This window comes from Labrus mixtus, chromosome 14 (assembly GCF_963584025.1).
Source record: "Labrus mixtus chromosome 14, fLabMix1.1, whole genome shotgun sequence".
NCBI classification, from domain to species: domain Eukaryota; kingdom Metazoa; phylum Chordata; class Actinopteri; order Labriformes; family Labridae; genus Labrus; species Labrus mixtus.
The window spans coordinates 26,882,816-26,906,810 of record NC_083625.1 but is presented as its reverse complement, the minus strand read 5'-3'; the positions used below and the strand labels follow the sequence as shown (position 1 = coordinate 26,906,810).

Here is a 23,995-nt window from a genome sequence, read left to right as displayed (position 1 = left end):
AAAAAAAGAAAATTCAACTTCTTTACAATAAGGAAAAAATATGCAATCTAAAAGCTTCATATCAGAACAGTCAGAAAGGATGTAAGAAGATAGATGTAAAAATTAAAACCAGCTTGATAATGGTGTGAAACATAGGGAGCAAGAAGAGGGGGGGGGGGGGGGGGGGGGGTATGGAATTGAAACCTGCTTTACAAAGAGAGAAATAAAATCTCTTCCTCCTCCTTCCTTCCTGCCTCTGTGTGTTTGATTGCCCTCCTTGTCTTCACCTGTGTCTTGTCGGTCTCACCTGTGTCTATTTAGTCTCTGTGTTTCTTCTCTTCTGTGTCTGATAGTTGTTCTATGTCGATCTATGTAGGTTGTCAGTTTTCCCAGTGCTCCCAGTGTTTTTTACCCTTTGTGGTTTTTTTCAGTTAGACATTTTTGAATTAAGTTTTTGTTTAAATAAATAGTTTAAGTTTGATTCTGCACTTTAGTTCCCTGTTCTTGAACATGACAGTATATTTATATTGGTTGATATAATTAATATAAGTCTATTGAATGCATGTGTTGTCAGTCTATCTGAATTCTGAAGTTTTACTACCCGTTACCTTTAAAGGCCCTGACACAGCTGTATGTTTTTCCCTGTGCTGTTTGTCCCTTCTCCCCTCCTGTTGTCTGCAGCTCTGCCCAGGTGAAGCTACTGATCATCTAACAAGCTGCACCTGGCCTCAGAGTTTAAAAACTGCAGCGCTGACTTTATGAGGAGAGAGGCTTTTAGAGTTAGGACTCATGTGTGGTGGCTCTCAGTCAGGGGGCGTGGGTCGTTGTGGGGTTTTCTTTCAAACTATTTGAGTTGATCTTTAGTTGTTTTTCTTTTGATAATAAGTCCCTTGCTTTCGACTTTAAGGTGTTTCATGTCACTTTATTGGGTCAAGTTGTGGGTTGTTGTTAGCTGCGCCCTAAGGTCGGGCGTGACAGGTCCAACTAGAGACAATAGGTGAAGATTAGCAAATCAAATTTAGTGATCAAATAAATAAATACATTTCAACCCACACTTTTAAAAAAAGGATGAAAATAAAATCCTTATAATATGTAAAATACATTAAAAATCAAAAAGAACAATCAAGCAATATTTAAAAAAAAGTTTTAACAGAAAATACTGAAAAGCAAAGTTTTTACAAAAGCCTCTGATGATTGGTCGTATTTAGAGAGCTGGTGTCCCAGATTTTAATTGAGTGATTTTCATTTATATGGGGATTTCTAGAAAATGTTAAATTTTTATTTTTTCAGGGGGTTGTGATGGGAAACCTCCAATACACCATCAGCACATGATCACAGAGTCCTTGAAGGCAAACAATTAACAAGGACTCTGTAATCATTTTTGCTGAATAAAGAAGTGATTTACACCTTTTCCCTCCAACCATTGATTTTAAAAGTGTGATCTCATTTCAACATGTGTGTAACTCTGCTTAGTCGATCTGTAGGTCACTGTTGGTATTAGTCATTGGGACTGTGAGGAGAACCACAGCAGGCCTCAGTTTCTGTGCATACATTCATTAATACTCACAAATCAATGTCAAATCTAAAGGGCTGAGGGTTACATATGATGTTACATCACTTTTATTCAGCAGATGCTTGTCCCCTATAGTCAATGAGTGATAAGAGAATCTGACCTTAAATGACATAAAGTATTTGTGGGCACGGTGCCTGTTTCTGTCGCTGGATAATACTCCACATCTGAACAAGTCAAAAAAAAGAAAACGTGCTTTAGAGTTTTTTTCAGACTTATAGACACACACATGTTGAGTTCAGACACGTCAGCTGCTTCAGTAACACACTGAACAGAAGGACAGAGGAGCCATGATTATTATAAAGTTATGAGTCTAGCAGCACCAGAGAGAGAGAGAGATGTAAACAAAGTGTTTGCTCTCTTTGTGTGTCTGTACCAGGTGCTAAAGAGTTTCATGAGTGAATGAAATAAACTGCAAGAGAAAAGCTCAAACTTTAATGTGTTCGTTTAATTTATTTTTTATTCATTTTAATTGAATTTGAAATGCAGTTCTTTTAAATTAATTTTCTCTTTCAAAATATTTCCACTCCTTTTTTAAATCTGTGAAAAAAAACCCTCTGGGTCTGATCTGTTGATATAAATGTCCCTTCAATGGTCAATTAATAATTTAATCAACGTTATTACAAAATTGAAACAAATTATTAAGAAAACATCAAGGGTTGTGAATCCATTTTTGTTCCCAAACAGTTCAAAAAATCAGGTACAAAAAAAATGATTAATGATATATTAGACTTTCTCATTTTCACATTTACCGAAAAATATAAAAATGCAAATATACCAATGGTGAGTTGTTAAGCATGCTGGCTGTGGCTTTCTCATTATAATTCATTGATTTAATTAAAATGTTAGTTGAAACCAAAGTAAATGCAGACAAACAGCATGCACATGTACATTTATCAGCAACAGTAGCTCGGTATGCGTAGAGATTAGGGCTACATCTGTCCCTAGACCTTTAAAACACATGACATCATATGACTAATAATGAGAGGAAATCTGAGGAAATCTATCAGCCTGTGGTTTGAATATAGTGAGGTTTTCATGAGCAGTGGATGCTATAGGCTGATTTTATGCAAGCTAAAATGTGCCCACATGTGAAACACTGTTTTTTTTAAGCCTCTACATAAATGAATGAATGAAGGGAATAAAGAAGCAGCAATCAGGAGACTACAGAGCACAAAGTGTCATATATGTTTTTTATTTTTAGTCCTCACACTCTGTGTGGCTGCATGTGTGTGCACATGTTGGTTCAACAACAACCTGTTTAATGTCCATGCTGCATACAGCAATTTGTTGGACTATAATGGCTGCACTGCAGGGAGTGGATGCAGGCCAGTCACACACACACACACACACACACACACACACACACACACACACACACACACACACACACACACACACACACACACACACACACACACACACTGTGCTCTTTCTGTATTATGTGAGCAGTGTTACTGCCGCACTTAGAGGTGTCAGCGGCTCCCGCTGCGGGCAGCACTGAGACTCTGATTAGTGCTAATGAAGAGCTGCAGGAGGTGTGTGTGAGGGGGTGGACACAGATCACCCTGAGATTGTGTGCATGTGAAACTGGTGCAATGAGACTAATTACATGTGAAATATGTGCAGGGATAGTAAAACAGGAATTTTTGGAGCTCTGACACTCACCTGAGAGACGACCGACTTCACCACTGATCCACAGCCGGCTTTTTTTTACAAGTCTTAAAACCGGATGTTGCTCATCAATTTACCGTATCAGCTATTATCCAAAGTCATCTTTACCATGGTTGCTGACTGGACTGCAGAGCTCAGCAGGTGGGAAACTGACACTTATACCTAGATAGTCATATATAAAAAACATTGGGGTACTAGCAAACAATTTTCTTAAAATAAGACATTATTTTACTCACTGCAGGCAGATATCTTTACTAATAATTACAAGGGATTCAGGCCTCATGTTTTGATTTTTAAATCTTGAGATTATGTGTTTTTCTGGACTGGTCAGGGGACTGTGGCATATGTTAAGTGAAACAAGATATTTTTGACCGAGCTGCTGTATTTGATGAGCTGCGGGGGTCAACCTGTTTGAATCACAGCGCATTAAACTTTCATAGATTGCCGCCATGCGCCTTCTTTTATTCTGAAAAACTCCCCGCAGTGACTTAAGTCTGCACGGAGGAATTGAAATTCATCGGTGACCTCTGACCCCCCACTCTGTACCCACTGCCTCTCTCCTCCACCTGTAAATGAACATCCACTATTCCCCATCACTCCCCGGTATACCCGCCCAAGTCTGTTTCCATGGCGACTTGCCCTTAACCTCCTGCCTCCAGCCTCCACCCCCTCCCCTCCCCCTGGTGTCGACCCCCCTCGCTCCGTGTTGCTCTCAGCCTGGGAAATCAGCCTAATAAATAGCTTTATGTTAATCAGGCTGCTCGAGCTGCCAGTCTTAATACTGTTATTAAAGTGTGTGAAAATGTCAGAGTGCAGTGTTCGCCCTGTGGACCCTCTGCACGCTCTCACTGCAGGAAGTCACAGCGTCTGCACCGCTCTGTCACCACTCTTCCTCCTGAATCTTGTCTTAGTTCACGTCTGCTGTGATGATTTGGACACTTAGTTAAAGTGTAAAAGAGCCAGAGGTTTGCACTTCATTCCAGGATGAATTCAGCTGCTCGTGATGACTCTGTCCGGTTGTTTGTTCAAACTGCTCAGCTACCTGTGAGCTTCTTCTTCACCCGGGCCTTCTCCTGGGGGTCTTTTGATCAATATGAACCAAAAGTTCTGATTGCACTTAAATTTGCAACATGATCCCTCAGAAACTCTAACTTCTTTATTCCTTCAGCTATCAGACTGTTGAATGCTGACAGCTATAATTTATTTATGTTATGTTCATGTACACCAAGGTAACCTTTATTGTTTATTATCTCCTCAGATGTTGTATTTATAATGTTTTTATGGGGTCTTGCTGCTCTTTTAGACTCAAATCAGCTGGCTGGTTTTATCCTCATTGTTTCAACTACACCTTTTGTCCTGTGACAAAACCTGTCTGCTTCCTCTTGTGGTGGAGTTTCTGTACCTATGTATTAAGATTTAAGTGTACAAACACCATTATGTTTATTCACTGTTCTCTGATGTCAGTCAGACCTGATAGAGTTCAGCTGTGACTAGAAACCAAGGACAGCTTAGTGTGTCGAGGGTCTTCCCCTTTATATCTGCAGGTTTGGTAGACTTAGTGTCTGTTCCAAATTGACATCACAGATTAGTTAAGGTCAGTATGACACTGACGTCAATAATGTCTCTTCTATATATTCAAAGGCTGTCGAAGAGTTTGGGAGAATTGGCATAGCAGCATCAGACGTGTGCTTGCTACTCCATCTCTGCTCCGGAGTATTCTTGTATGTATAAACTTTCATCAACGTAAGCCATCTGATTCAACTGAGTCTTATTGTGTGAAGTCAAGTCTTAGTAATTTCCTCAACACCTCTGAACATCTTACACTGTCCCCGTTAAATCTCACTTCACATGCTTGTTCTGTGGTTTTTTGTTGTATTTGTTTTGGGACATCTGCTGAGTCTGTTTCCTTTTGGGACTTTGTTAAAAAAAAACATGAATAAAGTTGATCGTCATTAATATTCAGAAATCATTTTAATGCAGCATTTGAAGAATTTCTCACAACAAGTGAATTGTTAATTTTTTTTTCACTAATGAGAATCCTCATTATCCACCTGAGAATACAACTCTGTTTTTTGTTATTTAAATTCATTCTGATGACATTTCAAGGACTAAAAAAAAAAAAATGTCACTACTTTAAATTTTCCCAAAGTAATGTAAATGAAATAAAAATAAATGTTATTGTGAAATATGATCATGTCCTTGAAACATATTTTGTTGTCAGAGTTTAAAAGATTTCATGAAGTATAGAAACCACAGAGAAATAAAAATGACAGGAGAAACGAGTGAATTAAAATAAGGAAGTTTCCTTTTCTTTTCAGATTTTTAAATCCTAGAATCTACAAGAGAAATATTTGATTGACAGCTTCATATGTTGCCTCTATTGAAACATCTCCATGTTTAGCGTGGCCTGTGAGCCCCTCCAAAGAGTCCCACTGAACTACCTTCTCTGGTTTCATTTTAAACAATCTTCACTTCTTTCCTCAGAGAAATGTAATCCTACTGTTTGAAATTGGAGTCATCATAGCCTGCGCACTTTTACAGAATTGGTTTTGGGTCCACAAAGTGAAGGTGCAGCTGCTCCTCCACCTCCATCTTTTGTGATATCCTGTTTGTATTCTGTGTTTGTTTACTGACCCTTTCTGTTACATACAACCTGCACCAATGTTCAAATAATTCCCCACTGTCACCATCCTCATTCCAACTGCTTCTGTCTTTGTGTTTTTGTCATTTCAGGCTTCAGATCCTTCCAAGTATTTCCTCTCACCATCATCTTATCTTATAGGTTGTATATCAGGGGTGGGCAACTGGCGGCCCGAGGGCCACATGCGGCCCCCCTCCTCACTTAATACGGCCTGGGCGTCAATTTCAAGTACCAATTAGTTGTGAAGAAAATATCACAACAGCCATGAAGGATTACAACCTGAGTTGCTATAACAACACCATGCACAAAGACAAAATACATCACAACATGAACATTAGAAATACTTTTATCATACTCTTAAATTATTAATTTATGTTTTGTTCTTTTTCAATAAATTAGTGAATACACTTAGCTGTAATTGTTTCTGTAAAACTCTTCAATGGAGAATTATTGAACTCATAGAAATGTCAGTAAAATGCTTTAAATATTCTCTTTAATTGCATTGGAAAAGGTTTGGCTTTAATCATGTTTTTAGCTCATTAAATTAAGCATTCATGTTTGCTTTTGAGTTGAAAATATAGATATTGGTTTAATACATTCTGATGAAAATCCATCGTTTGAAATAGTTTTAAACAATCTGAGTCAGGATCGTGTCACTGAGCCAGCAGCAGTGTTAGCAGCAGCTTCAGTTTCACATTAAAGAATAAGTTTAGTTTCAGTCAAAGAGTGTGATCTGCAGCATGAACAGACATTTGAAGGAGGCATAAAGCATCATCGTGTCATAAGTCTTAACTTGTGAATAAAGGGAAAGAAAAAAATCAGACATTTAGAGGTGAATGTGTTTTAAAAGTCTGATAGCACAAAGTACCAGAAAGACAACTTATTCTATTATTGAACATGTCAGTTATGTGTTATTTTTCATGCAGCTCGGTAAGATAAAATGTGATTGTGGTTTACATGCAGTAGGCGTTTTAATTAGACGTGCACATTTGATTGACTGAACGTGACTTTCAGTGAAATGTCAGAATTTAAATACTCTGCAAACATGACTGTGTGGAACATAATTACATTTATATGATGGCAATTAAAAGTTAACCTCAGAGTGTGTTAGTGAGTCAGGGACAGATGGAGGAGAGAGGAAACGGACAAAGAGGAGAAGAGAATATTTCTCTCAAGTTAATGCAAGCACTGGTTTTTGTTAACTGTGTGTGCATGTAGTGTGCGTGCGTGTGTGTGTGTGTGTGTGTGTGTGATGGGATGTCTGGGTGGGTCACACACTGACTATGTTGATTAATTAGTGTTAACTCAGTAATTGCCTAGACTGTTACAGATACAGCCCATGGGTAGTATCCTCTTGACACACACAAACAAACACACACACACACACACACACACACACACACACACACACACACACACACACACACACACACACACACACGTTTACAGTCTCTGCTAATGAATCAATATCGGCATGCAGCATGACAGAAACACTGAAGCGTAAATTGAGATCATGCATTTAATGATAATGAACAAATCAGAGCAGGGCGGGTTATTGCTGCTGCTGCCGCATACTGAATATCCTTTCTACATTTCTTTATGGATTCTCGTAACAGTACAACAACCATTATCAGAGCAGTCACTCTTCTGGATTGAATTTAGACTTCATTTATTCAGGAAAGTCCCACTGAAATCACAACTCTCATTTCCAATAGAGATTAAGCTACAAGAGAGGAAGAGTTTACAATTAGAGGCAATGAGGAGAGAAATGAAGAGAAACCAAGGGGGGAAGGGGATAAGAGATTTTGAGAATAAAGTCATAATATTAAGAAAATGAAGTGGTAATTTTTCCCCCCCAAAAAAATTGTAGCATAGGGAGAAAAAAATCTCAATATTAGCAATGGAAAGTCTAAGTTATTTTGAAGGTATATCAAAAGCTAAACTAAAGAATTCATATACGTAATTTGAATGAAATAATCACTAGATAACTGAAAAAGATGTATAATAGTGTCAAATATATCAACCACAGATGCTTAAAAAACACATTCAGGTGTTTAGAGTTTCTCATTAAAAAAGCAGGAAGTGACTCCTTGGGTTGATTTTGTTTAATTCAAATCAACATGTTGGAGGAGATACACAGAAAGTGAAGAAGTTTAAAGTTCACTGTTGACTGTTAAAAGTCATTGGGCTGTGATTGGTTACATGGAGGTGTTGGATAAAATAATCTGCTTGTGTTTCTGAAAAATAATGTGGCTGTGTTTTGATTAGGTTAGTTAGTAGAAAATGGGAATATTTATGCATTTGAATATTGTTGCACTTAGTTGATTTTGTTTCACAGTTATGTAACTTTTTCTTAAAAATGCTTTTTCAATCATCTCCCTTTCAGTCTGACTTCAGCTGAAATCACCTCACACTACGGGGAGGAAAATAAAATGTAAACAAAAGCTTTAAAACAAAAGAGAAGAAGATGTCTAAAGGAAAGTTTCAGTAAGAGATTGAATTCTAAAAGTGAGCTTGTAACACATTTTTCTTTTATGACTTTGTTCAATCCTTCATAGACATACTTATGCTAAACACCCCATGTTAATATTCCGAAAACATCCAAAGTAACAGAAGGAGAACATAATGCAGTGTATGGCACAAAGCCACCATGATTGCTCTTATCACAACATTTTATATCTTAGTATTCATAGACATGCATGACCAATGGTGTTGACACTGCAGGGTTGTCAGTGCACGTTTCTGCACCAACAATGGATTCAGAAAATAATTGGCAGCGGGATTGGGATGTGAAATGGATTTTGGAGACAGCTATATATGACAGTGTGTGTGTGTGTGTGAGGAGGAAGAGATTTGTCATGCTTACTCTGATGGCTTGTGTGATTCCACCATTGTGCATATTTGTGTTTTGACATTGACATGTTGAAGTATTGCCATGCGAGTGTATTTTTGGAGTGTGTTTGTTAGGATGATATAACAAAGTCCTTCACTCAAGTATTATTTTTTCCTGCACCGCAGCACAACAACAGAGACACTTCTGCAGTCACTATTTGGTGCTAAAATGATAGACCATACAAGAAGAGGATATAGCCTCCTGGGAAAAATTCAATTAGAGTGCCATGCACTTGAGGTCCCTACGGCCAGCAGCAGGGGCGACTCCATTGGTTGGAACATTGTAAAGCAGGCTATAAGAAAAATGTTTTACATTACTCTTGATTTATGACCCAAGTAAACATTTTGCAAATGAGCTTATGTGCTCAATCATTGGCTCTAAGTCTTCTTAAAAACAGAATGATTTTCCTTTAATTTATGCTCCCGATTAAAGTTAAAATCAACATTAAATTACAGGATGCTTCAAGGTGTGGTTCAGTGTTTACTTGCACTTGAACGTCACACGGAGGAGATGTACACTTTTTATGCAGGTACTGTTTGTTTTGTATCTGTATTTTTAGATAGCATACATAGGAAAAACATATAATTATGTATTATTTTGACTGGTATGAACATGCATGAGTAGGTAGCGCTAGCATTAGCAGATACCTTATCCATTACTAACTGAATTTCCCCCTGGGATTAATAAAGCATTTCTGATTCTGAATAATCTCATGCTCCTCTCTAACTCCACCTCCTTGCCATAATATAAGTAATTCTGGACAAAAAAGATGGTGACAACTCAATGCCAAACTCAACGCCCAACCTCTTTCATACAGACTATTGTAGGATAGGACTATAGGGATGTATCCATACCTCGCAATACAAATAAAAATCGATTAAAATATTGGCAGTTTGAATCGTTGAGACCAAAGAAAATATTACAATGTTAATTTTTAACCAGCAGAGGGCGCTATCTTCTTTAGGCTTTTCTTGTTTGACGTCAGTAGCTGGACAAGAGATTGAAATCGAAATTGTAATAAAAGACTTCAATTAAATTTCTTTAACAAGTCGTGATACAATCGTATCTAGAGGTAAGTGCATCCTTACATCCCTAGAACACTTTCAAACGTCCATACCTGATGTTTTAAATGAATCCTGCCATCTGATGAAACTCCATTTGTCTGAAAACGGATTCCTTGTTAGAGAATAATAACACGCATACAAATTTAGCTCATGGTCCATAATCATGATGCAACATCCGACTGCAGACAGGCAATGTTTTAGTTATGACACAAGCCTTTCATATCCACTACATCATGTTTGAATAAAAAGAAAGGACACACGTCTACATTGAATCTAATAATTTGCCTTGAAGTGGACATCGCTGTCACGTCCTCGTAACTGATTGCACTGATTGTAATAACAATGGAGCAGGAGGCAGATGTGACGAACAAAAGAAGTGTCGGCACAGAACGCTCCCTCAGTGAGGATGTTGGAGGGGTTGTAGGTGGGTTAAGGGTTGTGACCTCGCCGTGTGACCCCTGAGTCATCAGCACACTTAACCCCTCATTTTGACTGACCTCCTGTTTGTACGTGAGCTCCCTCATGAATGCCGCCGCCGGCCTCTTTAATACACTGAAGCAGGAGTCAATGAGAATAGAGAGTGTGGATAATTTATGGAGGCATTGATTGAGGGAAAAAGATCCTTCTTTTTTTTTGTCTACTGTGTTTGCAGAGTTCAATCAAGCGTGGTGTGATGTAATTGATTCGATTGATGTAAACATTTGAATGCCTTTAACGCATTAAGATGTTTGTGTAGCTGCTAGGCCCAAATCCTCAGGATTTATGGCAGTAGTTTGAATATTGAGGATAAAGGCTTCCCCACAATCTGTTTTCTTTACTGAGTTATAATGAGTCTATATCAAGAAACTTTGTCCCCCCTCCAGTCACACAGCACTGTCAGACGATCTTCAAATGTACTATAGTAATAGTTTTTCCATTTCTGAAAGGGAAAAACTACTTATCAGATACATCGAAACTCTTTCTGTATGGTCGGGCCAAATCAAAGTGTGGTCTAGCGAAAATTTTATATCAAAGCAAGCTAGTTAGCTTGGTCGCTAAAAGGATGCTCATGATGGATAGGCCGGATCTTTGTAACATAACAATGAGTAAGGTCTTTTACCTGCTTTTTGTAAAGTGTCTCGAGATAACACTTGTTATGAGTTGACGCTATACAAATAAAAATTGATTGATTGATTGATTGATACGCAGGCACAAACGCACACTCACACACAACTCAGGAAGTTTCCCTGGGCAAGACTCTTAACCTCAAGTTGCTCACTCTGTATGAACTAGTCTGAATGGGATTGGTGCATTGGTAGCTCAGTCTGTAGGGACTTGGGTTGGGAACCAGAGGGTTGCCGGCTCAAGTCCCGGTGCGGACCAAAATATGGAAGTTGTTCTGGTAGCTGGACTGGTGCCAGGGCAAGGACATATCGGACATGTGGCTGCAGGAGCTGGGGATCGAACCCCTGACTATCCAGTTGAGAGACAACAGATTCCACCATCTTCTCTCGCTTGGGGCACTGATTAAATCTCAATAAAGAACTCAGGGCATGCTGGTATTTCAGAGCAGACCTTGATGAAGCAGCAAGAATGTCTATTTGTAAAGAGCATTTAGGATTTTTTTTAGAATAATGGCCAGTCTGCTTCACTATCATCTAAATTTAAAAGCATGATCTCCAACATGTAAAAAATCATTCTGATTTATTCCAGTAACTCTGGTGAAGGCATGCTCACCCAGCAGGAACAAAACTGCATTATCATAAACTCATCTCTGAGGATTATCACAACTCTTCCTCAAACAAATAGCCTGAAAAATTGAGCAACCTGATTTCTGTAATTCCATTATCTTCTCTCCTGTTTTCTTTCAGCAAACACACGACTAATCCCTGCGTACATACTGCACCTGACGAGTAAATCTAACCACCGTCTTATATCTTCCTCACCATCCTATCGCTCAGCACCTGGAGAAATCCTCGCCGTGATGGAGGAAGTTGTCCAAGCAGCTATTAGCATATGCAGAACTGTCTCCTGCTTACAAAGTAGGATCTGTGCCCTTCTGTCTCTCTCCATCGTCCCCTTTAGAGCTCATCGTCGCCACAGATGCTGCCTAATTTCCATCCCTGCTCGGTTATGTACATAATTCTGCATATTATGTACGACACAGGGGGGCTAAGCAGGGATAAACAAAAAAAAAAAATCAGGACAGGCCTGAACAGGTCTAAATTGTGTTTTTCGTATTAATACATTTATAAATTGATGCTTTGTGCAACATTTTGGAGCATTCAGGAGCTTCTTTTTACAGAACATGTCATCTACAGAGGTGTGAATGATGAGCTTCTTATAATGTTACTCTGACATGAAGTGTTCAAATTGTCATGTCACGCACAATGAAGCTTCAGTGTTTAGCCAGCTCTGCATCAGTCCTCTAACCTCTTTGAATTATTCAAAAGCATCTCCAATATTCATACTAGTTTGACCACGTTTCTTTCTCTTCGAGCTTATCAGAAAAATGCAGAGGCTTTTATGTCGGATAGAATCAGTTCCATCTGAACCAGTTTGCTTGTCTGCTTCCATCACTGCAACATCTGTTGTCCAAAACAGCAGTTAAAAACCAATGTAACCCCTCTATGGAGCATCTGAGGGGTTAGTTCTGGTTTAAATTACTGGGTCTGTTTGTTTAAGAGCAATGGTAACTCCAGGTTAAATTAGGCTTCTGGTAAAAACCTTAAAAAGCAAAGTACTCTAATGACTCTACATCTCTTGCCTGATTATTTAAATTCTCGACTTTTAGGGCACAGCTCTTGTTTAATCTAATGATTTCTGTCAGATGATCGGTAGACATGGCTCACCTAAACCATCGAAAATGCTCTCTTCCATTTTCTTGGAAAAATAACCTGTCGATTCCTTGCACCAAAACATTCTTCATTCTTCTTTACTGCCAATAGACAAGGGTAACACACTGGAGTTATGGATTGGAGGTCTAAAGTGAAATTGGGAGTTAATTAACTGATCGTGGATGCAGCAGGCCAATGCCGGATAAAACAATGATGAGGAGGCTCAGGGTGATGGTGGCTGAAAAAACCTTGGATATGATCTGAAAGTGATTGAGTTCCTGGATGGACCACTGAGCACTGCCTGATGTTATTCATCCTCCTCCGGAAGGACTGGGAGGTTTGTTAATGGGGGAGATGACGACATAGATGGAGGGATGAGGTGAGGGAGCACAGGATGGGTGGAGAAGGAGATGGAAAAGACGTGCAGTGACTCAGATCCTTCATTGTCAAGGTGCTGTCATACACACAACACATATAAATTCATAAGGCGTTCACTTGTTTTTAAAAAAAATACATTTTCTTTGTATTCACAGAGGGTGGTGAAGCTGTTTATGCAACAGCCCTGCCGATAAATCAAGGTGAATTGAAACAAAATTGAAGTGAGGCAGATAGAGCGAGAGGGCAAATATTGAGTGAGATGCAGGGAGGATAAAGGAATACAAAGGAATAACAGAGAGGCAGGAGATTAAAACAGACGAGAGGAGGGAGCGACAGGCAGAGAGGAAGATCCCTGAAAGTATCGAATGGAAGCAATCCACAGTCAGTTTGTGAAACAGTCACAAAAATACAATCTAGAATGTGTGTACATCATAACTTTTTCCTTTTTTTGTAGGTATCAGCCACAAAATCTGTAATCATGTGTCTGACCAGTTCTGAGGGCTTTCTACCAAGAAGCTTCCTCTCTGTCGCCCAGGCGATGGCTATTTGCTTGAAGCCATCAGTGATGAATTCTTTCAGCCCAAACAAAATGTATGTTTTGAAAATCATAGACATCACAATAACTTTTTCAATAAGTAGATTTTTTTCTGAAATACAATAATTTACATACAGTAAATAGGAAAAGTGTAAAGACTGCACACACTACAATCCTTGCTTTTATACTGTTGAAGAAGAAAAAAGTGTGGTGTGACAGATGTGCTCATATAAATGTGTATGCGTACAGTATGCATAGTCTTTTGAAGAACACATATTTCATAAAATGCCCTTCACCATGTCTTTCTGACACTAATATGTGTCTCTAGTCTGTCTACAAACTCCCCATTTATGAGAAAAGTCCATCGTCTCTGTCTTTTGCCTGCTCCACTTTTCAGAGACAGTGTGCTCAAACAGGCCGTTTGGAGATTTTCCCTTCATGACATCACAAAGTAGCCCCTCCCCCAGGTGGGTGACACTCCCACAGGTGTTTGTTCTGCCCTCTGAGTCTGCCTTTCCACCATAAACAATATGGCAAGGTGCAAGAAAGCCCAAGCAACATCCCCTTCCAGAGGGGCGTGGTCTAAAACAACTAATTTGCATTTAAAGGTACAGACACAGAAACAGCCTGTTCTGAGCAGACCTGAAATAGAGGGGTTTATAGACATGATCAAATACAGGATGATTTGTAACAAGAAACTTATTAAATTTCTTCATATTTAATTGTGCTAATTATTCTTTTTCACCAGGGAACCATCCAAGATATATAAAATGAACAATTATTCAAATATGCTCACTTCATTTTATGGATACCACAAGCTGAAAATTACTGGGTTTTTATCACTTTAGCAGTTTAGTTTAGCTGTAACATAAGATCTAAAATCTAAAAGAAAGTAGTGAAGTTTTCTGAAGATGTTCAGACACAAATGGATTAAAAAATCAAAGCTGTAATCATCCGTTTGCATGTTGAAGCTTTTTCTTTGAAAGTTATCAATACATTTCATCATTTATATCAGTGTGTTGATCAAAAATGAAGCGACTGAAACACAGCAGATCCATTATACATCATAGAGAGAGAGAGAAGCATTACCAGGCTGAGTGTGTAAAGAGTCACGACCCTCCCCGAGCAGAGTGATGGGTTTGTTTTGGCTGCACGCCCTCAGTGCAAGGGTTCACATCCCTCCACCTCCTGCTCTCCACCACTGTTTGTCTGGCCAGCCTCACTTGAGCGCTCCCTGGTCATCACACATTCTCTTTCTAGCCCACAACAAAGTCCCAGCCGCAGACACACACAGCCAGCTCCAGCTCCACGCTGAGAAAGGTCACATCTAATGATCCAGACGTCACGCATGGAGCTGGAACCAGCTCTGACAGGAATTACAGCATCCAGAGGTGAAGCACAGAGTCAGTCTGCATGTCTGGTGACTTTGAATTAGTGTACATCTCACAGCTCAACAGCTACAGTATATGTGATATGTCAGATACTTAGAGAGCCTACAGTCACAGTTGGATAATGGTGGGTTTTTAGAGACGACAGAGTCAACCTGAGGTTAGAAAACGTGGAGAACAATCTGGCGGTTTCCAGCGTTCTGCTTGGGCTTTGACCATGAAAATGTTTTGGCTTTGCAAATGTTCCCTCCACATCTATTAATAATTCATCTTTACCAGACAGCCATTCCCAATAAATACTGAAGGAATACGGCAACAAGAACGTAGTGGATCAGAGGAGCTGAAGTTAAATGCTCCCTCCGAGGGTTAACGAGACTTGCATTTGTCAAAATCTCTGCTCTTTTTGAAGAGGTACATAAAAAAAACTCCTTTGTTTTCATTGTTCACAAAACTGAATGGGAGCAGAATTCTCTGCAGTGGTCTCCCCTTATCAAATGCAAATAGTTCAGGTCACTAAACCAGTGAAAACACAGAGAAAAAAATGTTCATCAATTCAATTCAATCAATTTAAAATTGTCCATATTCGTATAGATTTTTAATTGTATTGCAAAAATATCATTACATCATTACATAGCTGGTGTCTGATGCATATAGCAGGGCTTCATCAGCAAGCTGTAACTAAGCTGTAGGTAAATGTAATAAACTGCTAACTATCTCTTATCTGTTTTATTGATGTGGTAAAAAATGACACTGATGTGTCTAATGTTGAAAATGTGTTGTATGTTTGACGGAGGTCGTACTAATTTACTGGTAAATAATGAGATTTATAAGCTGACAGAAGAGTTTACTGCAATGCTGATTTGACAGAAAAAAACTGCAGCCAGACAGTAGTAAACTTTTTTTTCTCTCTCTCTCTGTTTTGGAATCTCGTTAAATCTTGAATATTGTTGGAATCAAAGTATTATCATAAAATGGAAGCGTTGGATGTCTTTGAATAAAGTGGGATTATGAAAGTGTACTTTTTTCGGCGAAAGACTCTGAAATCACATTTGCAGATGTTTTAATTTAAATCCTTTTTTGTGTGACATATTGTAGTTTGTAACAGTATTCCAAAATCTTGGGAATGTAAATAATTGTTAATTTCCAAAAGCTCTCTCTCTTTTTCTCTCTCTCTCTCATTGTCATGTGTTATTCTCTGCAGACACAGGCTGGTTTCACATAGTTCTGCGCTAACAGCACCATTAGCACCAAACAACCACCACAGAGAGAAAACCCCTCTTTCAGAGCTGCTGGGTGGCAAAAAGACACCATGGTGATTGTCTCCCTTAGTTACAAGACACCCATTTTAATTCATAGTGTTTCCAGCAGTGTGCAAATAAAGCAGTTTTAATTGAATACAATTCTGGTTTGAAGTGACAAGGAGAGTGCATGCATCTCTGCTTCTGTGCAAATCAAATCAGTTTAGATGCTGTTGTTTGAGGAGGGGGGTTAAACTTTCATGGGATTTACATATTGAAATATTAAGAAGTAATTAACTAGAAAATATGCAAACACACACACACACACTCAAAGACTCACACACGCAGCGTTAATGACTCCTTGGCAGATTTACGGTGAATAGAGCAAAGGGGAGCCTACTTGACCTCCATGAAGGGACAAATGGACGCATTAGCGCCCATAAATTACAATACGTACACACAATTACACAGCAGAGCGGCAGTCTGCCAGCTCCAGCTGCCTCAATGCAAAGATGAGTGTGTATGTGTGTACATGTCCACAAGCACCACTACACCACTCTGACTAATAGCATCAGAACCAAAAGTTCTATTAAATAAAAGGATCACATGATCAGTACTCTTGAGGATCATAAAACAGACTTGACCTGAAGTTTTATTGATTACCCAGAAGTCTAATGAGGGCCTTTGCATCTTTTTGCATCCATTTATGTATATGCTTCTTGTAATGGTGCTTTTATCAGCATTTTTCCACGTCGATTCAACATCAACATCATCCTTAAATCTCTGTTTGTGGGAGTGCACCTGTTCCCTAAGGAGCAGGTGTCTTAACACCTATTGATCCATGCAAATATTCTGCAGTCAGCCAGTGATTATGAATGTATCTCCACAGTCAGAAGTAGCATCCTGATCACAAATGAATGTGTGAGAGGAGGATGTGTGGGTAGAAAGATAGAGCAGCTAATTGGGCTCTCATATCTGCTGTAGGAGTATTCAAGCAGCTTTTAAATCACAAGACACCTTTTAAGGTTCACAGTTATTACATTTCTAGTAGTTTCCCCTTTCACGTGTTACTTACGTATAAGCCTGTCTTTGTTTCTTGGAAGCAATGATGTCAATTAACTGAGGCACAGTCAGTGTCTATAAATAGGGCAATTAGAGCTGCAAAGAGAAGCTGTCGATGTCGTCATATACCCATGTATTTAACAGATGCATTTCTTTAATTTCTTCTTGTTTGAAGCTTTTAAGAAATATTTTAATAATCCTTTTCACTTCAGAAAAATCAAACCCCCATTAAATGGTAAATGGACTGGAGCTTGTGTAGCACTTGTGTCCATCATTATTAGCTGATAGTGCCTTTTCACCTCAGGTCAAACCTACCCATTCACATCTATTCACACACTGATGGCAGAGGTTGCTTTGTAAAGTGGCCGACTCTTCCACTGAGCCCCATGTTTAGCCATGTTAAATTTGCTCGTAACAATACTGCTGAATAAAGATCTGGTTATTATCAGCTCCCATACATCATTCTTAAAGCTCAAGTCCATAAATAAAATGTGCATACAGGACACAGGAAAGGTGCCGTTAAAGCTATGACGCAGAGTAAAGATTAAAAAAAAATATGAATATTGCAAAGTCAGCAGAGACATTTTTTTTGTCAAAGCTGGCTTTATGACCTGGACAGTGATATCATGGTGCTGATGCAGGATTATAGTAGAACAGTGCAAAGACAATCATGCAGCTCATTCATAGTTTGTCATGTGTGGGATAGCATTAATCTCACCAGAACGTATCCAGAAGATGTTTGAAGGTCAAATCAATAACTTTGTTTTGAACAGGTATTTCTCATAGTGAAATAACCATTTATAAACTGATAGTTCTGGGCCATTTTTGCCTTTATTGGATAGGACACGTGAAAAGAGACAGGAAATGTTGGGAGTGAAAGTGGGGGATGACATGCAGCAAACGGCCGAGGTTGGATTTTGAAACCGCGGCCACTGCAAAGAGGATTACATCCTCTGTACATGGGGCACACAACATGACTGCTACTGTATATCTGTCGCCCCTCTCTGTTGAGAAAGTCACATGTGCAGGGCTGATTGCAAAGCCCTAGATGTTCTGATAACGATGAAAATGTTCCAAGATTCAATTCTCCAAACACTTAAATCCTGAACTGATTTCTTAATGATTTGACTTTTTACCATTTGAAAAAGGAAGTCAGTCATCAAAATTGTCTGGATAACAAATGGAGAGACATCCACTGTCACCAGTTGACTGATCAAGAGCATATTAGGACACATCAAAGTCAATCAGGATGACATGATTAGATGTAAGGCCTCTCAGCTCTGAACATGTATACCATCATGAGTGCAATCCATGCATCGTTGGAGAACCTCTTAAAGTTGTAAAGGGTCATTGCATCAAAAATTGGTTACTGAAATTGTCCCAAATTCTGACGATAAGAAGGAAGAGGAGATCATCATCATGACTGTGGGAGGATTTCTGATTAACACCTTCGGACCAGAAGCTGAACCAATTATGTCAATCTCTCATGAAGAATGCAAAAAAAGGAAGAACGTGGTGCCACACCCCTTTTTGAATGGTCATATCTGGAGAGTACACAAGAACCTTGTTGTAGATAAAGACATGCGACACAGACATTGGTAGCTAAATTGGTGAGATTTAGTGTCTTGGTCGAAGAAATGCTCCCGTTTGACATTTGCCAGAGTAGTAGCTGGCATCAGGCAACGCCGACTTTCAAGTTTTACTTTTGACTTTGTCTTTTAACCTGTGTGACATAAAAGAAGAAGTAGAGTGGACCTCTCATAGATCTGATAGATAAACGTGTAAGTCCTCCCCTGCAGTCCACTACAGAGCTGTGTTTGAGTGAATTGTCCATTATTTCCCAAATTGGTTATCGGGCAGCATTGATTTTCCCATTGAGCCTCCCTCTGAGCTCCTGGTCGACCCACACATGCTGTCCGCCCACTGCCCCGCTATTGAGCTTCTCGCCTGGATACCCACGGTTTGACCACCACCCCCCCACCCCCATGTAGTGATGAATCAGCACATAATAGCCACATATATACATCTCTATTATGTCTGAAAATGTAATAGAAAATATGTAAGGTCTCAATCTGAATCTGTGCAAAGACGTTGAAGGACCTTTTGTTTGGTTTAAAAAAGAAGCATTGATTTCTGCAGCGGCTGGACACGTAGATATCATTGTTTGACTTGATTCCCTCCATGTGTGCGATCCATTTCCTTCACAGCAGTGTACAACAAAGAAAGCTTATGGACTTTATCTCATTGACCACTCATTAGCAGAACTATTACACCTCCCCTAGTCTTCATTTATTCTCCCTGAATGTATCGACATCACCCACAGATAGTCAGGAGGAGAATCAGTGTCAGGAAGCTCTGGGGGGAAAAACTTAAAGAATATGAAGGCAGATGCACACCGGTCACGTCTGTCTATCAGCAGATCTGTCCATGTTTCTCTGCAGCAGACAGATTCCTCTCAATAGATTCATTGTACTGTCTCATCGGGCTGTGCTGTATAGATCGCGCGACTCAATCTGCACTCCATTAGAGGTGGCGGATGAGAGGATGGATGACAATAAGAGAGAGAAATAGAAGTGTGAGGGTAGTGGAAGAGAAGCTATAAAGTCAGCGTTATCGACACTGCTGGAAGCCGGTTATCAAGGAGAGAGGGAGAAAATCTACCTTTCACGCCCATGTCCTCTCATCAAAAGGTAAACCTCACTCCCCTCTGTGACAAAATGCACACCAATTACTGTACCTACACACACCCACACAATGCTACACCAAGGGGGAACACAGCAAACCCTGACCGCTCGCTTTTAACCAGACATCAATGGACACAAGCATCGAAGCAGCTCGATATGTGAGAAACAAGATTAGAAAAGGAAGAAAGGTAGATAGAAAGAAAGAAAGAAAGAAAGACAAAAAGGAGGGAAAGAGATTTGGAGAGACCAGATAGAAAGACAGATTGGACAAGAGACAGAAAGATAAAAGGTACAAAAGACAGAAATACAGGAAGACAGACAGACAGTAAGACAATAAAGACAAAAGAACAGCACTAAAGAAAGAAAGATAGAAAGACTGCAGGAAGGACAAAAAGACAGGCTGAGAGAAGGAAAGTGAATGAACAAGAGAAAGAAAGAAAAAGAAAAGAGAGATGGAAGTACAACAAGGAAGACAGAACTGAAGGCATGAAGACGGACAGAGACATACAGGAAGGATGTAAAGAAAGAAAGAAGCCCAAAAAGAGTGAAGAAGACAGAAAGAGTGAATCTAAGAACATGAAAAAGTTTGAAAGGATGAATAAATTTGTCATCTTATACAATGTAGTCCATGACTTCATATGTGTGCTATCTGTGTGTTAGTGTATGTGTGTGAATGCAGCATTCATTGGTATGCACTGACATGGAGACAAAGCTAGGGTCCTCATTACAGCAGACATCAAGGTGATCTGTTGACTTAACTTTACCCTACTCACAGGCACACAGACACACACAGACACTTATATGTACGCATATGCTGCCCTGTCGTTGGAGCAGAGCACAGCAGGGACATCTCATTACAGCGTGTTAATAACCCTCTGCAGACACACAGTAAAAACTAAATTCCCTCCACAACCATAAAAACCAAACAGAGCAGAGTGTCTGTGAGTCTGAGCTCCATCCATGAAGAGGAGGAGGAGGAGGAGGAGGAGGAGAGAGAAGCCCAGTGGCAAAAGTTAAGGAGATGTGACAGCTTTGGTCTGTGGAGCCTGACAGCAGACAGCTTCATTTAACAAACAGAGCTGAAGAGCAGAGCATGTGATTGGGTGATACTGTCTCTGTGACACTTTTTACTCACACACCACAAAATGCTCTGACAGCCTTCTCATCTCACTGTGCTGCACACGCACACGGACTGTTTTCTGACAGGAGTCTTTAGATGGATTTAGACTGACACGTTTTGATTTAGGGATTTTCTCAAGGACACACATCCACGGAAACACAATTAAGAAGTTTAAAATCAAAGGATAATTCTGAGCATTTTTAAGTGTTGGAATCATTCTTAGTTTCTGTATTTTACTCTGAGGATTTGGGGGAATCAGGAAGTTGCAGGCTTTCCTACAACCCTTCGGCTTAATCCAATAATCGTTGTATTAATTATTCCCATCATGCATCTGGTCTGAGAGCACCAGATGTAACATTTAGAATGATTGTCAGTCGTTACAGATATTGTTAGCTACTTCCTGATTCTAATACCTGAGTTTACAGATCTGCAGCTACATAGTGCAAGTGCAACAAAAGATGGACAAAATGTTATTTAATAGTAGCCTCAAAACTTTGGCTTGCACACTGCGCATACCATCATTATGGTGTTTAAAACGTTGCTCTATTGTTGACAGTATTTCTCAATGTTTGTTCTTCTTCGCTGATGTAAAACAGTCGGCTGTTTCCCAGCAGCAGCCATATGAAACTAATGTAGGAAGAAAATTGCACCTTAAGAGGAAACTATAAAAGAAAAATGGATCAATCTGCTTTTAGACTATTATGGCTGGAATTGGATAAGTGCATGGATGTTTATGCACCCTGTCACTGATACAGCATTTAAGGTTTCCCGATACTGTTATCGGTATCAGAACAACTCTTAGATCTGCCTTCTGATTTTAATTGTCCATTCATCACCAGTCACCTCACATCAGATCGACTCTCATGACAACTCCTTCCACTTTCTCTTTCAAACTCCCTGCTCAGCTTGAATCAACATTTCCATCACAAAAGACCTCCGTTTGTAAGTGTTCGCACTCTTTTTTTTTTTTCAAGAAATCCTCCTGCATCACACAGCGGGAAAAGAGGGCAGAGCAAACCAGAGGATGGGGTTAAAGGAGGGAGGGGGGGTTAAGGATGAGAGGATGCAGAGGCAGATTCCCTGCTCGCTTACCGTTGAAGCCGGTGAAGTTCCCCCAGTCGAGCAGGGAGCTGTTGAAGGCGGGCAGCGAGCCGTTGAAGAACAGATCGGTGCCGTTAGATGGGTTCCTGATGGTGTCGGTGAACAGGTTCATCTGCAGCAGGGTCTTGATCAAATAGCGCAGCATCTTGCCGCATAGAGAGACCCACACTCCCCTCTTAAAGGTCTCACTGTCACTCACTTTATCTTTCAATCTGTCCTTTTCAAAGGTAGGGTTTCTCTCCAAGGATGTAGCCTATCTCCTTTTGGTTTGTTGAGAAGACTTGAAGAAATGTCCCCAAGATCCCAAGTAGATCCAAATATTTCAAAATGTTTTTCGAGATAAAAGTTCAATATGACAGAAAAAGTGATTCAAAAGAAACCAAAGTTTAAGTCTTGAGTTGGTTGCAGATGTCAGGCTGGTGTTGTGGGGGGCCCCCTCGCTGTGATCCCCTCGCCTCCTCCCCAGCATCGGATTGTTCCTTCCTCCTTGTTCCTTTTGTTCTGGGATCACATAACTTCACACGCTGTCTGCCACCACACAAAAACAGCCTCTCAGTGTAAAAGAATCCAGCAATGTGATGATGACCCCTTCGGATTTGCTGCTCTCCTCTCTCCCCTCCCCTCCCTCTGGCTCCTCCTGTGTCCCTCCCTCCCTCTCCCCCTCCTCTCTCTCTCTCTCTCTCTCTCTCTCTCTCTCTCTGTGCGTGATGGGGTCCCGGGGGTCCAGAGGAGAGAGAGAGAGCAGGTGCTGTTGGTAATAAATGTTTAATTATTAGATTAATAATCATCCCAGGAGGCTCTGAATTTAGGGGCAGGGGAGAAAAAGGGGAGAATAGACTCACTGTCACTGTCCTATCCATAAGCTACAGATCACCTCATATGCATAAATGTAAACATACAGTATGTGGAAGATAAACAAGCATGTGACAAGCAAAACTCCTGCTGTGTCATTGTGGAAGCACATTGTGAGTCAGTGTCATCACGGAGATGCTCCTTGTTCTCATTCTGCCTTCACTGCCTCACAAGCTGGAGTTCACATCAAAATGATGTGTCCATTTGTATGGTATGTACAAGTTAACATTTTTGTAGACTAAGTGATGCCATAAAGCTGTGAATGGAAACATTTTCTAGTCCAAGAAAAAGCTTGAAATGGTTTGAAGTGGTCAAAATAAGTTACTATATGAAGCCATAATATTCATTGCTCTGTATATTTGAGAAAGAGCAGAAATAAGACAAGTAGCACTATAAGAGGAACACTTTGGGACGTGTTGCTGTTGTTTTGCATTTAAAGAGAGTAGTTGACCTCTCAGTATGAGGGCCAGGTATCTTATAAATATATCTATAAAAATTGCGGAGAGGGACGTTTTATTTGGTTGACTTTTAACAGAAAAAGTTGGTATTTAAAAAGTTAAACATTTGCTTATTTTTTAACCTAATATGAGACGTAACTGCTGTTGTAAGTTTGACAGTTTTTTTTTTTCCTTAAATTTTGACTTTATTTTTGACACTTTCACTTTAATTTGCAAATTTTGACTTAATTCTCATAAGGCAAATACTTTGACCCAGTACTTCTTTGTACAAACATTAATGATAACTTCAGAATTTGAAGAACAAAGTTGAAATGTAGTGGGGGAATTTAGGACAAAGTTACAAAAAACATCTTCTACTGGGCACTTTCTCTATTTTTTATGGGGGATGCAAAAAACATTTTGAAATAAATTGACAATTGACTTTTACCACCCCGCCTTGACTGCTGAGCTACTGTGATGTAATGTGTTTCTGTTTAATAAGTGGATAACATTACTGCGTGCATGCCTGTGTGTGCGAGTGCATATGGATGAAACACATTTAC

At 39.7% G+C, this 23,995-nt stretch overlaps 1 protein-coding gene across 4 annotated transcripts in view; it reads right to left on the bottom strand.

Annotated features, from left to right (window-relative positions):
- The window catches only part of robo3 (roundabout, axon guidance receptor, homolog 3 (Drosophila)), a 194,282-nt gene extending 171,581 nt beyond the window's left edge, over nucleotides 1-22,701 (bottom strand). For all 4 annotated transcript variants that reach the window (XM_061056027.1, XM_061056028.1, XM_061056029.1 and 1 more), the window contains exon 1: nucleotides 22,135-22,701. In XM_061056027.1, the coding sequence (XP_060912010.1) occupies nucleotides 22,135-22,288 (154 nt within the window). In that variant the 5' untranslated portion in view covers nucleotides 22,289-22,701. The remainder of the gene's footprint in view (nucleotides 1-22,134) is intronic.
- Nucleotides 22,702-23,995: the final 1,294 nt, after the last annotated feature.